This window comes from Penicillium chrysogenum (assembly GCF_028827035.1).
Source record: "Penicillium chrysogenum strain IBT 35668 chromosome Unknown utg000002l_segment0_segment0, whole genome shotgun sequence".
NCBI classification, from domain to species: Eukaryota; Fungi; Ascomycota; class Eurotiomycetes; order Eurotiales; family Aspergillaceae; genus Penicillium; species Penicillium chrysogenum.
In genome coordinates, this window is record NW_026622750.1 from 466247 (window position 1) to 480457 (window position 14211).

The 14211-nt window shown below is 48.6% G+C and overlaps 6 protein-coding genes across 6 annotated transcripts; 4 read left to right on the forward strand and 2 right to left on the reverse strand.

Moving 5' to 3' along the window:
- Positions 1–263: 263 nt before the first annotated feature.
- Positions 264–811, forward strand: N7489_003770 (DASH complex subunit DAD2; the record flags this gene model as incomplete). The annotated part of the gene is made up of 3 exons (XM_056709522.1): positions 264–495; positions 553–612; positions 681–811. The coding sequence occupies 3 exons, from the start codon at positions 264–266 to the stop codon at positions 809–811; spliced, it is 423 nt and encodes a 140-aa protein (XP_056567943.1).
- A 1349-nt stretch (positions 812–2160) lies between these two features.
- Positions 2161–2535, forward strand: N7489_003771 (uncharacterized protein; the record flags this gene model as incomplete). Its single annotated transcript, XM_056709523.1, has 1 exon — positions 2161–2535. The coding sequence occupies one exon, from the start codon at positions 2161–2163 to the stop codon at positions 2533–2535; it is 375 nt and encodes a 124-aa protein (XP_056567944.1).
- Positions 2536–3228: 693 nt separating this feature from the next.
- On the reverse strand, positions 3229–5013 carry N7489_003772 (cytochrome P450; the record flags this gene model as incomplete). Its single annotated transcript, XM_056709524.1, has 4 exons — positions 3229–3536; positions 3604–3722; positions 3790–4547; positions 4645–5013. The coding sequence occupies 4 exons, from the start codon at positions 5011–5013 to the stop codon at positions 3229–3231; spliced, it is 1554 nt and encodes a 517-aa protein (XP_056567945.1).
- Positions 5014–6781: 1768 nt separating this feature from the next.
- On the forward strand, positions 6782–9130 carry N7489_003773 (glycerol-3-phosphate dehydrogenase GUT2; the record flags this gene model as incomplete). Its single annotated transcript, XM_056709525.1, has 4 exons — positions 6782–7212; positions 7339–7598; positions 7654–8982; positions 9045–9130. The coding sequence occupies 4 exons, from the start codon at positions 6782–6784 to the stop codon at positions 9128–9130; spliced, it is 2106 nt and encodes a 701-aa protein (XP_056567946.1).
- A 343-nt stretch (positions 9131–9473) lies between these two features.
- On the forward strand, positions 9474–10856 carry N7489_003774 (uncharacterized protein; the record flags this gene model as incomplete). Its single annotated transcript, XM_056709526.1, has 5 exons — positions 9474–9637; positions 9688–9701; positions 9753–9825; positions 9879–10572; positions 10629–10856. 5 exons carry the CDS (start codon positions 9474–9476, stop codon positions 10854–10856), a joined length of 1173 nt encoding a protein of 390 aa, XP_056567947.1.
- A 1715-nt stretch (positions 10857–12571) lies between these two features.
- N7489_003775 (uncharacterized protein) lies at positions 12572–12874 on the reverse strand (the record flags this gene model as incomplete). The annotated part of the gene is made up of 1 exon (XM_056709527.1): positions 12572–12874. The coding sequence occupies one exon, from the start codon at positions 12872–12874 to the stop codon at positions 12572–12574; it is 303 nt and encodes a 100-aa protein (XP_056567948.1).
- Positions 12875–14211: the final 1337 nt, after the last annotated feature.

Consider the following 14211-nt stretch of genomic DNA (forward strand, 5'->3'; position numbering starts at 1 on the left):
AATGTCGAGTCCACAGATTACACACCAGGAAAATGACTGTGCGTTGTTTGGGGTTAAGTTCTGAGTATGGAGCGAAGAGAGAGAAGGTAAACAGCGACGAATGCCAAGCCCTTGTTGATGTTTGTCCGCTTTTGGTTTAGCTTCCAAAGCTGGCTAGTGTTTGGATGACTCAGCACGCCTCCTGGCGGGGCCAGGGCCATCAACAGGACTTTCTGAGAGATCGTGTTCTTCGTAGCTTCTTCTCCCGCCACAGATTTCCCATAATGGCGTACTCATCACGACCAACATCAATGCTCCCCGGTGCTCCTGGTGGCTCATCTATGCGCCAGCCCAGTGGTTCGCAATCGCAGCAATCTTCGGCGCTGTCGGCCCGCATTGCAGCCAAAAAGGCGGAACTGGAGAACCTGCGACAACTACGTGATCTGAGTGGAACATTGGCGATTCAGATGCAAGCGTTGGATAATAAGATCTCCACGCTGAAAGATGGCACCGAAGGTTGGTCTACCTGTCCCTTGATTCGAGGCTGGTCGCTAACTGTACCCTGTTAATTAGCTGTTGCATACGTGCTTTCCAACTGGGATAACGTTCTTAGGGCCATTACTCTCGCCTCGAGTAAGTACAATTTATACAATGTACTTTCCAAACTTTGGAATTCCATACTGATTTTTATCCTGTAACAGACAAGGCAGGCGGACTCTATGAACCTATGGAGTCGGATAGTAAGAATGTGGAGAAACCACGCAACGATGCTCGTTTGCCATCAACGCTGGTTCGCATTCCAGCTGAGCCACGTGATAAGACGGGCGAGTGAATCGGCCAGTGACATCTCTCTCTCCCCCTTCGACCCCGGCCGAAACACCGCGAATGATCTCATCTTTTGCGGCACACCCGAACCATTTGTGAAAGTTTGATAGGCCCATGCGCTCGACATTTCTCTCCGGGTTTATCTCGCCAATATGTGCATCGGGCCCAAAGAATTGGCCATTGCATTTTGAGCATGCCCTCGGACCTAGTTGGCTCATGTCGATATGACTTGGTCCCCTTTCCCAGAACAGAAGACTATCAGACGAAGAGCAGATTGCTTCGAGGTCTAATCATGGGACTTCCAGCCATGTTTCGCAGGAAGCATCTGAGAATCGAAGATAATCCATTTCTCGCGTGACCAACTGATTTCTATGCAGATTTGCAGATTTTGGTCCATGCAATAAAGATGGTTATCTCGAAATGGTGGACGAATCAGAAGAGGATTAAGATTATTTCCTTTCCCCTCTCAGTTTTAGTTCCTTTTGAAACTTCCGCACTACTGCAAAGATAATCATACAGGAATAGCTGCATAGCAAGGAATATAGGATGAAGTGATTGGTGGAGGCTACAGAGTACATGGGGTAATAGTTACAAGTTAATAGAGTCAAGGTTCAGGCATCATGAGACGGAGACTGAAAGAGGAAAATCCATCTTACCATTTCGAGGTTCCTGCAGATTTTTAGGGGCAAAAAAAGGCGAACGGACACTCTTGGACCTATTTAGGTACCTACCTATTAGGTACATATATATATGTACCTATATATGTACCTATGTTTTGGTGGATTTGAAGTACATGTGCCTGAAAGGGTACTTGATTTGAAAGTACTTCTATTAGTGGATTACATATAAACTACATAGCATTATAACACGTTCGGTACTTATCCACGGAGTACCTCCATACCTATATCTCTCTTTTTTCCTTTTTCCTTTAAGCGCCCGAAGCACAACAAATTCCCCTCTTTTCCTTGTCAACGTGCACTCCCATTGCATTTCAATTGCATTTCATTCGACATGCGCGATTATATTTCCCCGCAATAGCCGGGTTGGTTTTATTTTTATTCTTTTATTCTTTTATTCTTTTCTTTCTTTTCCTTTTTTAAGGACCTCGTTGCCCATTCCATTGCGTGGTATGGCATGATCGCTGTGTGACACTTCAACAATGTCAGTCTTATGAGGTGATTAGGCTTCTTTACTTCTTTACTTCTTGACTGCTTGACTGCTTGGCTTTTGAGCTTTGATCTTTCTCTTCTCTCTCCAAATATCTCAATCTTGCACCTTTGCAACCTTTCCAACATCCCAACCTCAATTTCATCTATAATTACCCTTAACCCGAGACCACCGTTTCTCTCATATACCATGTCGACTGAATGGTCTTTGGACTTCTGTTTGGTCTGTGACCGTCAGACCCTGGGCGCTCCCTACTGCTCCCAAACATGCCGACTAGCAGAGCTGGACGAGGTATCGGATGGGATGTCACGAAGATCGAGCGCAGCGTCTACACATTGGTCTGAGATCAACCAGGCCCAAGCTCGAGCCGAAGCCCTCAAAGCAGACACCCATAACCCATCTCGAACTCTATCTGTCTCCTCATCTCAAACCTCACTCTCTTCGCTGAAGAGTAACACATCCACTTCCTCCAATGTGGCCGACCGGCTCCAAGATGAATTGCGCGATTACGCATCTTGCTTCGACCAAGTTCGCGACCTGAAACGGCGCATGACTACCACATGACTTCAATTCGAACTCGAACCCGGACTCGAAAATTGTGCTTCTCGAGTCCATCGTCCCACATCTGGATGATGCCGTGGACACCCAAATGCATGCAGCCCTCATGCTGCTCCCTCATAATTTGCATACACTGCGACACAGGCGTCATTGTTGGAAAAGATATATCATGTTCTTGTCTATTCTTCTATCTTTTTTTGTTTTTCTTATGGATCAACCCACTTTGGTCTTTCTCACGAACCTATACCCCCGAACTGTTATATATATGTCATGATCATCGGAAGGAGTTGAATCCAGGCTGAGGTGCCTTGACCTAATTAGTTATCTACCAGACTGCCCATAATAAAAATTGGAATTTGGATGATACTTTTGTTTTTTTTTATTTTTTTTTTATTTTTTTAAGAAAAAAAAAGCAAAAAGAAAGTAATAAAAGACCAAGCCTTGACTGGGTTTAAGAGTGTCATATCAATTCCCACATCAAGGTGGGTACGAGGAATGTGTCCGACGTCAAACCGGAAATGCTGGGTATATCAAATAAGAACCACTCGACTCCTCCGCAAAGCTGTATGGAACCAGCAATCCGAAATGCAAGAAGCACAGGCTCTAGGCCAAGATTGCCATATACCCGGGTATCCTCCGGATTTGGCTCTGTGCAGAAGCAAATCCCTACCCCAATACTTACCACCAATGTGGCACCATTCACTGCGCAAGAACCTTCGACAGAGCCTTTTCATTCTTCGGCACAAATCGGACCTTATATTTTTGAGGAATGGCCACCAGACTAGTGGGATCCGAGTTACCCCGGAGAGGGTGACAGTCTGTTTTGTCATGAGGTTCGAGGCGGAAGCTGTTGAGGGTGCGGATGAAGACCAGGTAGAGCTCACGATTGGCTAGCAGTGACCCGGCGCACATCCGGTAACCCATACCATACGTAAAGAGAGGCGCGTCGGGCTGCTCGAGCCATCGCTCGGGACGGAAGTCATCCGGGTCAGTCCACACGTCGGGGTCTATGAAGGGTTAGACGGTGTTGGGGTCTATTTCCCTTGCCCAGGTAGAATATCAAGTTTGACTCACCCATGTTGCATGCCCAGGCATTCAAAAAGAACACTGTGCCCTTGGGGATGGTGATTCCCTTATAGGTGATATCTTTGATTGAAGTGCGAGGAAGTGCTAATCGCAGTACAGTGAAGAATCTAGGGTATCGAGGTCAGTCCAGCGTCCAGTCATAGCCCAGTTGGCTGCAATGGAACTAGAACATACCGAAGACATTCCTTGACCAGAGCTGCAATGTACGCACACCTCTGATCATCGTCAGGAGAGCACATGGGATCATCCTCGCCATACATCTCCTGGATAGCCCTGGCCGCCCGATCCTGAATATCAGGACGTTGAGCCAGCAAACCCAAACTCCACGCAACCAAAGTGGTGACAGTGTCAAGGCCACCAGAAAGCATGGTCAAGCTAATCGACGTCAACTCCTCGCTGTTCAGCTTAGCTTCCTTATCCATAATAACGTTGGCCTGAATACAAGGCTTATGTGTCCCCTTTGCCATGCGATCATCCAAGTCACTATTAAGCGCACCGAGGTACTTGTCCCGACGCCTTCTCATATCGGCGGCTTTCTTCGAGTTGGAGCTAAACGGGTTCAACCGCAGAAGAGGGATATAATCCTGCAGGTTTCCGGTGGTGCTTCGGAACCGACTGATCTCTTCCTCCACCTCGGTGATCTCATCGAACAATTCCTCTTCCTGTGAAGCGATACGCACGCCCCAGTTCAGAGTCAATGCCAAACTCAAACTCAGACGCTGGATCATGGCCATGGGATCGACGGGTGTCTTCCCGTGGTTTCCATATCTGTACAGCTCTTCCACGAAGGCCTTTGACTCGACGTCCAAATGTGACACGTACGTATCGACAGAGGGCCGGTTGAGAGCCGACGCGGCGCCCTTTCTGCGTCTCTTCAGAGAGTCGCTATATGGCGAGGTGCCGATAGTTGTTCCGGCAGTATTGGAAACAATCTATATAGGTTTCGTCAGTCCTACTACAGAAGGGGCGGAAACGGAAGAAAAAGACAAAGACAAAAAGCCTGCACATGACACAACTCCGATAACCAACCTTATGGAAAGTATAAGTTTCGGGCCTAGAGCTCAAAGCCTGCGCATTCTGACCGAAAAGCACTTTTGCCGACGCAGCAGAGTTGACCACGACGACGGGGATGTTCCCCAGCTGAATCTGATACACGGCGCCGTGCTTTTTCGACCAGAGGCGATACTGCTCCGCGGCATCTTTGCGAATCTGGGCCAGGTTTCCAATCAACGGCAATCCGCGCGGACCCTTCATACCCTTGACGCGGGCGGCATCACGAATGAACTCATTAAGGATGACATAGAGGATGGGGGCGAGGACGGCTGCGGCCGCTAGTGAGTGGTAGGGATACTCGATCACACTGCCTTGTAGCGACGCCAGGGCAGCGGCGATAGCCATGGTGCTGGATGGTTATGGGATAGATCTTAACGTTGATATATACAAAGATAATCATAGACCTATCAGGACTGAGGGGATGTATAAATATGTGAGTATCACGGCCCTAAGCGTCGAGGCTTTCACGGTATGGAACATTTCCGTGTTGTCAAGGTCGTTCAACCCGCGATGGCCTCTCTCGGTGTCCTTTTACCCCACACTACCCCAGGTCTTGCCAGGTCTTGCCAGGTCTCAGGTCTTTTGCAGACAGACGGGCGATGTGCTCAGCCGAGGGCATTCCGCACTGCGGAAATATTCCGCTTAACACTGATGCCATATATAATTCATGCATTAATGCATCAAGGTTGGTTTTATGTATACGGAGTACACCGTAGGTGTACTATAGTTAGTGGTTGTCCCTATATGTCAAATTGAATGCTGATGTTTAAAGAGATGGTATATATGTCCGAAATGCTCCTATTTGTTAGGTAGACTTGGGATACGCTAACAGAGAGACTGATTTCGCTACGTAGATTATTTCCAAGATTTCTCTCTGGAGTATTTATATCAGAGACGCTTTTTCCTTTTTTCCTTTTCTCCTCTTTTTCTTTTTTTAGTCTAAATAGTACTTATATAGTCGTCTATAATGTGATATGACGGTCCAGACCACGCTATTGCTGCATAAGGGGCTAGTGAAGATCATATCCACTTGCGCAAGGACTCAAGACCTTCTAGAAAGAAGAGCCTCATTCGGCAAAAGGTTTCCCAAATCTGGGAAGGTTCCCATATGTCAACCCTTTGACTCTCCGAGATTCGATGATAACATTCTTAACCAAAACCGGAATCCAGAGGGATTGGCATAGTGGAGTTCGAAGGGACTCGCAAGCAGGTCGATCCAAAGCTGTTCATCAACGGGTCCCCCTGGTCTCCCGTGGGCCCCGGATGGGGCAAGATAGCAGTCCCTGACTGGTCAATTGGTCAAATGGAGCTTGACAGTCAGGTGGCCACGAAGAGATTGATCGAAGTCCAGACCCTTTGAGATAGATCGGCAGAGATAAAATGCGTCGGGGAATGAACGTAGAATCGGCTTCCCGATATTTATACTATTTATATTATAGCATCTGTAAAAGTATTGTAATCCTGGGAAATTGGAAATTTGAAATTGGGAATTTGAAATCTGTAGAAAGTTGAGAGCTGGAAAGGGGAAGTTGGAAGCTCTGGAAGGGATAACGAAATTTCTTCACGTCATGTGTCGGAGTAGAGACCCGAGGTTTTTTCCCCTGGGCCAATTGGTGGGAGAATTGAGAGAAACAAGGCAGGGCCCATCCCCATCTTCCCATCTCCATCTGCTCCAATGGTGAGCTGCCCTGCTCCCATGTCCCCATGACGCAGAGGCTCTTGTACTCGTGACCACCCCTGTATTCGCAGTGGAAGGTGTAGCGATCAAGCTAATCTCATCTTTGGTATCTTTGGTATCTGGACTTGAACTGATTGTCGCAAATCTTGCCTTTCATAGATGTGTTTATATTTGCCTTGATATTCTTGGAAAAATAAAATAATAATAATAAAAAGGGAAATTGTCGTTGTCTTTCCCGCCTCTCGCCTCCCCTTCACTCATTCCTCTCTGAATTCCTCTCCTCTTCATCTCCTCTTCATCTTCTCCCCCTAATCATCCTTCGTATTCCTCTTTTCGCACATATTCTTACGGAAAAATCCCGGCATATTTGGAAATTTAATCACATTACATCCATTACATCCATTACATCACCGCACACTCCGAAGACCGCAGATCATGGCTGCCCGGCACTCGCGCAAGCTCTTGAGACCTCTCCTCTACACATCCGCAGCCGCTGCCGCAGGAGCAGGTGTTCTCTACATTTCTTATCGTCCGCGAAATATTCCGGGCCTCGAAGCCCCGGCCGTTCCTCCGCCAGGTTACCGTGAAGGCAAGCTGGTTCCGCCCAGTTTCCCTTCAATCAAGTCTCGCCTCGATCAGATTCAGGACCTTAAGCGCAGTAACGACGAGGAGGAATATGACCTGCTCATCATTGGTGCTGGAGCCACTGGAGCTGGTATCGCACTAGATGCCGCCACCCGAGGCCTGAAGGTTGCGGTGGTGGAGAGAGATGACTTCAGTTCGGGTACTAGTAGTAAGAGTACCAAACTGGTACACGGTGGTGTCCGTTACCTTGAAAAGGCTGTGTGGGAATTGGACTACAATCAGTGAGTTTTTCCTTTTTTATTGCCTCTCTTTTCCTTTTTCCTTGCACCTTTTGCATTTTCAATTGGAAACATTTTGACGTCAAAATCACCGCATCCCGGGCATCCCTGCTAACAATGGCATCGCAGGTATGCGCTAGTCAAGGAGGCTCTCAGGGAGCGCAAGTATTTCTTGAACACAGCTCCCCATCTGTCATCATGGCTGCCAATTATGGTGCCTGTTCAGAAATGGTGGCAGGCTCCCTATTTCTGGGCCGGCACCAAGGCCTATGACTTCTTGGCTGGTTCCGAGGGCATTGAGACCTCATACTTCCTAACCAAGAGTAAGGCCATTGACGCGTTCCCCATGCTGAAGCGTGATGACATCATTGGAGCAATGGTCTACTATGGTACGTAGCGAATGCGGAGTCTGCGAAGAAATGATTTTGGCTAATTTACGATAAGATGGTGCGCACAATGACTCCCGCATGAACGTCTCTCTCGCCATGACCGCTGCGCTCTACGGTACCACCGTGGTGAACCACCTGGAGGTCACTGGACTGAACAAGGATGCATCCGGCAAGCTGTGCGGTGCGCGCGCCAAGGACCTCGTCACAGAGAAGAACGGCGAGGTCGCCCAGGAGTTCAACATTCGTGCCAAGGGTGTCATCAACGCCACTGGTCCCTTCTCTGATTCCATCCGCAAGATGGACGAGCCCGATGTCAAGGAGATTGTGGCCCCCAGTGCTGGTGTCCACATCATCCTGCCTGGTTACTTCAGCCCCTCAAACATGGGTCTAATTGACCCTTCCACATCGGATGGACGTGTGATCTTCTTCCTGCCGTGGCAGGGTAACACCATCGCTGGTACCACGGACCAGCCCTGTGAGATCGAGGCCCAACCCCAGCCCACTGAGAAGGACATCAACTGGATTCTTTCGGAGATTCGTGGCTACATCGCTCCGGATATCACCGTGGACCGAAGCGACGTCCTGGCTGCTTGGTCTGGTATCCGTCCCTTGGTGCGCGATCCCAAGGTGAAGAACTCGGAGGCTCTCGTCCGAAACCACCTGGTGACCGTCTCTCAGTCTGGACTGTTGACTTGCGCCGGTGGTAAGTGGACCACTTATCGCCAGATGGCCGAGGAGGCTGTGGACGAGGCGATCAACGTGTTCAAGCTCAAGCCCCGCCAGCTCAGCACCCTTCCCGACATCAGTGGTGTCGGTGGCAGTGGCCTGGTTGCTGACGGTGCCGTTCTCGACGGTAGCTGCCAGACTCACCAGGTGCGCCTCATCGGTGCCCACGGTTTCTCCAAGACCCTGTTCATCAACCTTATCCAGCACTTCGGCCTCGAGACCGACGTGGCCAAGCACCTTACCGAGTCGTACGGTGACCGCTCATGGCAGGTCGCTGCCTTGTCTTCCCCTACCAGCGAACGTTTCCCTGTGCGTGGCTGCCGCATCTCCCCCATGTATCCTTTCATTGATGGCGAGGTCCGCTACGCCGTTCGTCACGAGTATGCCCAAACCGCCGTCGATGTGATTGCCCGTCGCACCCGTCTGGCTTTCCTGAATGCCGAGGCCGCTCTCGAATCCCTCCCCACCGTGATTGACCTGATGGGTGAGGAATTGGAGTGGAGCACTGCCCGCAAGGACCTTGAGTGGAAAGATTCCTTGACATTCCTTTCGTCCATGGGTCTGCCCAAGAGCTTCATGGGCCTTTCGCGTCGTGATGTCCAGAATGGCCGTGTTAAGCAGGTCGATGATGCCGAGCGTGCGACTTTCTCTCGTAACGGTATGTTCCAAACTTGCTGAAAACAAAAACAATCCAATGAACCACATCGCTGACCGTTCTAGAACCTCCCGCGGATATGATTGAGAGTGACAAGCGTGCTACTACTGCAGCTCCTGCAGCTCCTGCAGCAACGCCCTCGCTCAATTAGATGAAGTGTGGGTATATATAGACCGGCCCTTGTATAAATAGAAGCGTTCCTCTTTTTATTTTGTTCCAACATCGATATTTTTTTTTTGGTCTCTTCATTGACGCTCTGAAACCGGGGACCTTCTCCAAAATCCCGAAACCTCCAAGACCCTAAAATGATGTTTCCCAAAAAGACATTCACATTCGGAAAGTGCCACCCTGAACTCGCTAGTAGTTTCAATTTCTTCAATTTCTTCAATTTCTTCATTCTCCATTCTCTCCATTCTCCATTCTCTCCATTCTCCCCATTCTCTTCATTTTCATATCTTTTATTCTTTCAATCCCCTGTATTTTGTCAACGCACCATGAACCCCAATCAGTGTGAGATCGATTCCCAACCGCTGAGCTTTGTGAAGCAAAAGCTGGATCCGGATAAAGAGTCCGTCTTACCAAAGCCAGAGTTGGAGGAACAGGATCCCTTCGGAGATGAAAGCCAAGCTGGCGTGAAGTACAAGACCATGGCGTGGTGGTGAGTGTTTCTCTTTTCCACAGGTAGAGCGAAGCTCATCTTTTCAACAGGCAAGCCGGTATGAGTAAGTCTATGTCTTGTATATTGTCCAGCATTCTCTAACAGACCCGATCAGTCATGATCGCAGAAACCATCTCGCTTGGTATCCTCGCGCTGCCCAAAGCGCTTGCAGTGCTAGGTCTTATTCCGTACGATCTCCTCTTCGTCGACCTGCAAAGGCTGAGCTAACTTTCCTGTTCAGCGGCATCCTAACCATCCTTGGGGTCGGGACAATCTCGACGTATACTGCGTATACTATTGGACAATTCAAATGCCGCCATGTTCGAGTGCACAGCATGGCTGATGCTGGGGATATTTTGATGGGAAAGATCGGACGGAGTACACTGGACGTTGCCCAGCTCGTCTTTTTCGTGTTGGTGATGGGGAGCCATGTCCTCACTTTTTCGATCATGATGAACGTCCTCACTGAGCATTCCTCTTGCACCATCATATTTTCGGTTGTCGGTTTACTCGCCTCGTTTATGTTGACCCTTCCACGGCGACTTGAGAGGCTTTCTCACATCTCCTCCGTGAGTTTCGTGAGTATCGTCGGAGCTGTTCTCACAGGTATGATTGGGGTCACCCTTGTCAAAGAAGGGCCAGTGCATGTCTCGGCCTTTTCGCCTTCGCCCAAAGTGCATGATGCGTGCCTTGCTATTGCAAATATCATCTTCGCGTACGCAGGACATGTTGCTTTCTTTACCCTTTTCTCTGAGCTCAGAGAGCTCAGGGACTTCCCGAAGGCCCTGGCACTTCTGCAGATGAGTGAAATGGTCTTATATACGGTGGCTGCCATTGTGATATATGCCTATATTGGGCCGACTGTCAACTCGCCCGCTCTCAATTCTGCTGGACAATTGTTTCGCAAGATTTCCTACGCAATCGCAATACCTACGGTACGTTCCTCTTCCCCCTGTGGACTTCTTCGAGTATGAGCTTAACCACTGGATAGATTGTGATCGGGGGCGTGGTGAATGCGCATGTTGCCGTCAAGTTCATCTACGTTCGTGTCTTCCGGGGAACGAACTCGATGCATAGCCGATCATTCCTGGCGCGGTTACTGTGGGCCGCGATATGTGCGGCGCTTTGGATCTTGTCGTGGATCATCGCGGAGGGAATACCGGTTTTCAACGATGTGCTGGGGCTTGCGGTGTGTACTAGCTACCCTATCTGGCCTTGATCCCGACCTGTGAGTACTAATTATTCCTACTAGAGTTCCTTATTTGCTAGTTGGTTTTCATTTGGGCTACCAGGGCTGTTTTGGCTCTACTTGAACCGAAGTTGTTGGTTCCTGACCTGGCGACAGAGAGTGTTGTTCGGCTTCAATATCTTTCTGGTGTTTCTGGGATTTGTCATTGTGAGTTGTGTTCCACTGTAATTCGCTGGATTGAATTAACCCACGCTACCAGTGCATTGTCGGGTTGTATTCGTCTATTCGGTCGATCTTTCACAACCTTCGCGAGGGTGTTGGGGGAGGCAGCTTCTCATGTGCCGATAACTCCCTATACTGAGGCACACTCACTAAAAATCTGACAGGCGGGGGGGAATTGGGCAATTACTCTTTGGGGCACAGCATTAGCGTTGCGGGTACGAGAAACATAAGACGCAGAGAACTATCCACCTGCATCGTATATGAATAAATTGAGTTCTCCTGCACGGTTTCACGGATGTAGATGCGCAAGTAGCCGAGAAGTCTGCTCTTCAACCAAGTGGAGATGTGCCCGAGGATCCTCCGAAGCAAAGTGATATGATGCGGAAAAGAATAAGATAAGACGTACTCGGAGAATCATGGTAGTTACATATACTATACCATGTCGATGTTTCCTATTTCCTGCGTATACCATTGAATGTATTTATCTATTCCTTACCAAAAGGGTTTGAAAATAGGGGTATAGTTATATGGGATAATATTAATAGACCATAGACACTAACGAATGACTCGCAGAGATTAGTGCCGGGGAATTGGCTGCGGCTAGTAAGGTCGCATACCCGTTGACAAAAATTAATATCTAGAGAAAAGAAAGAAATAAATAGACCAGAAAAAGAAAAGATAGGAAAAAGAAGACTGACAGTTAAAGAAGGGGATATATAGATAGCACCAAGACCAAGGCATTAATATTAATACATAGTAGATACTGGAATATAACGTCTCTTCTTAACTTTCAATAATTCTTCTTACTAACTTATACTAAATTATATATATATTTTCAAATGTTGTTTTTAGCCTAACAACTTCTCCATATTGACTTTCCCCTCCTTTGGAGTAGAAGCCCGACGCATGTACTGTGTCCCAATCAAGACAGGGGGGGCCATATTTGTTCCCTGTACAAGGCAAAGGCACGAGGAAAAAAGTGGAAACAACAGCAAGGCATACATGCATGCCATCACACCATTTTCTCTAGAATCGAGGGTGTGATACCAGGAAAATCCTTCGATCTTCTGGATTTGCTGTATATTCAAGTCACTTGGATTGTATCTAAATCCCAATGAAACCCCTTAAGGCAACTCACGAGCCCATCGCCTGTTGCCTTGCACGGACTGTAGAACAACCGTGTTGATCTTCGTGCAGATTTCACATGGGAAGGAAATGAGGCGGTATGTCCCAGGATCAGATTCTGGTTATGGCTCTAGTTTTTGGTTCGAAGCTGGAACCGGTGCCATGGGATACCAGAACCAGAACCAGAACCAGCATCAGCACAAGTGCTATGCAAGTAGGGTGAGATGGAGGACGGTAATGGGTCCCGTGATGTAGGACATTGGGCATCTTCGAACCCCACACCCGGTCCCTGTACCGCGCAAGTTCCAGAGACATCATGTGGAACTCCGGAAAAGAAAATGGAAGACCCCCCTTGGCCAGTGTAAACGTGTTCCGATAGACAGGCAATTTCGGCGTAGCTAGTTGGACATGCCATCGCAATTCGTGGTTTTCTGGTAACTGTTCCAGAAACGGGCTACGGCCCTCTGGGCGACGGTCGAGCCACGGTAGCGGGTAGCAAGGAAGTAATTAAACAGGGCGAACTCGTCTGGCGTGAGCACATAGCTCTCTGGTTGGGCCTGGATGCGATTCCAGAGTTCGGTAATGGCAGCCTCCAAGACGGCGGCAGATTGGGCATTCACGGGGCCATCTTCACATTCTCGAGCGTGTTCTAGGGCCTGTCGTATTTCCGGCCAGCTTCTAGATAGAGGAAGGTTGGGCATATCGTTGGAGAGGGAGTTTAGGTGTTCAGCTGGGGTGTGCTGGTTTTGGTAGTTGTTGGTGAGGGGAGTTTTTTTCAAGATGTTTTTTTTTTTTTGGAGGGGAAAGCTTGGGAGAAAAAGGAAGAAGTGCGCCGCGAGGGCTCGACACAAGCGAAAAGGGTTTCAGGCCAAGTAGAATGCGGAAGAGATGAGACTGTGCATAAGGCCAAACAAGAAAATCCAATGTTTTTTTTTTTTTTTTCCTTCCTTTTTCATTAAATGGGAACAGGTGTGGAGTAACGGGAGAGGGAGGGGAAAACCGGGCCAATGACCCCGAAATGCTATGTCCAGAAGTGTGACATTCGATGAAAAAGTAAATGCAGAGGAATTAGTTGACCTATAAGCTGTGGGACGTTCAGGAACAGGTCGGACTTCATTCCGAAATTGGGAGTTTCAAGAGGTCCAAAGCGGAAAGATAGTCCACAGTGGATATGTTCTCTACGGAGTAGAGGAGAGACTTGGGATGGGACCACCGTTGAGACCTGGAAAGACACATAATCCATAAGGCCAGGGTGTAGTTTGTCGGGATTGCGCCGCCTCTCCCTTGGCATAACGGTTTTCTCGGGCAATTTTAATGACATGCTCCGGGCTAGCATCAAACTAAGCCGTCTGGGAACCAGATGAGACGGTGGAGACGGCGGAAACCGTTTTGAACGGCCCGGTGATTCGTCAATGAGTTATAGGGTTCAAGGGTCAAGGTCGCTTAAAGCCGTCGACTCTGAGGAACCAATTGCGGTCGGAGGAAAGGTCCATTCATGGCCCCAGAGCAATGTCCGGTGCATCAGTTAAGTGGAGTCCTGGTCCTTTGTGGTCCTTTGTGGTCCTTGCGGATGCGGTCCTTGCGGTCCTTGCGGTCCTTTGAGGCTCGTGGGCCTTGGATCCCCGAAACATTCCAATCATTGAGTCTGATATAGTATAAACACTGCGTTAGCGTGTTCCTTTCCAGATCACTCACTCACACATGATTCATGCTTTCGATTTATGGTGAAATGGCCTCGATCCCACCATTCAATGGCCGAGACATCACACAGTTCTCTTTCTTTTTTTCTTTTTCTCATAGTTAACTGTTCCAGGGGTTCGCCCGAAACCAAAACGCCGTGCTTCTCGGAATATTAAAATTGCCGGGTATGCTCCAGGGCTGTCCGATGCAGTCCGGTCACATAATCACATTCTGTATGAATCCCGAGGTATTCAGGCGTTCGCCTTTTGGGGGAATTTTTTTTTTTTTGGTTTTTTTTTCCTCTTTTCTTTTCTTTCCCATATATTCTCTGGTTTGTCTGTTTACCCCTTTCGATAGA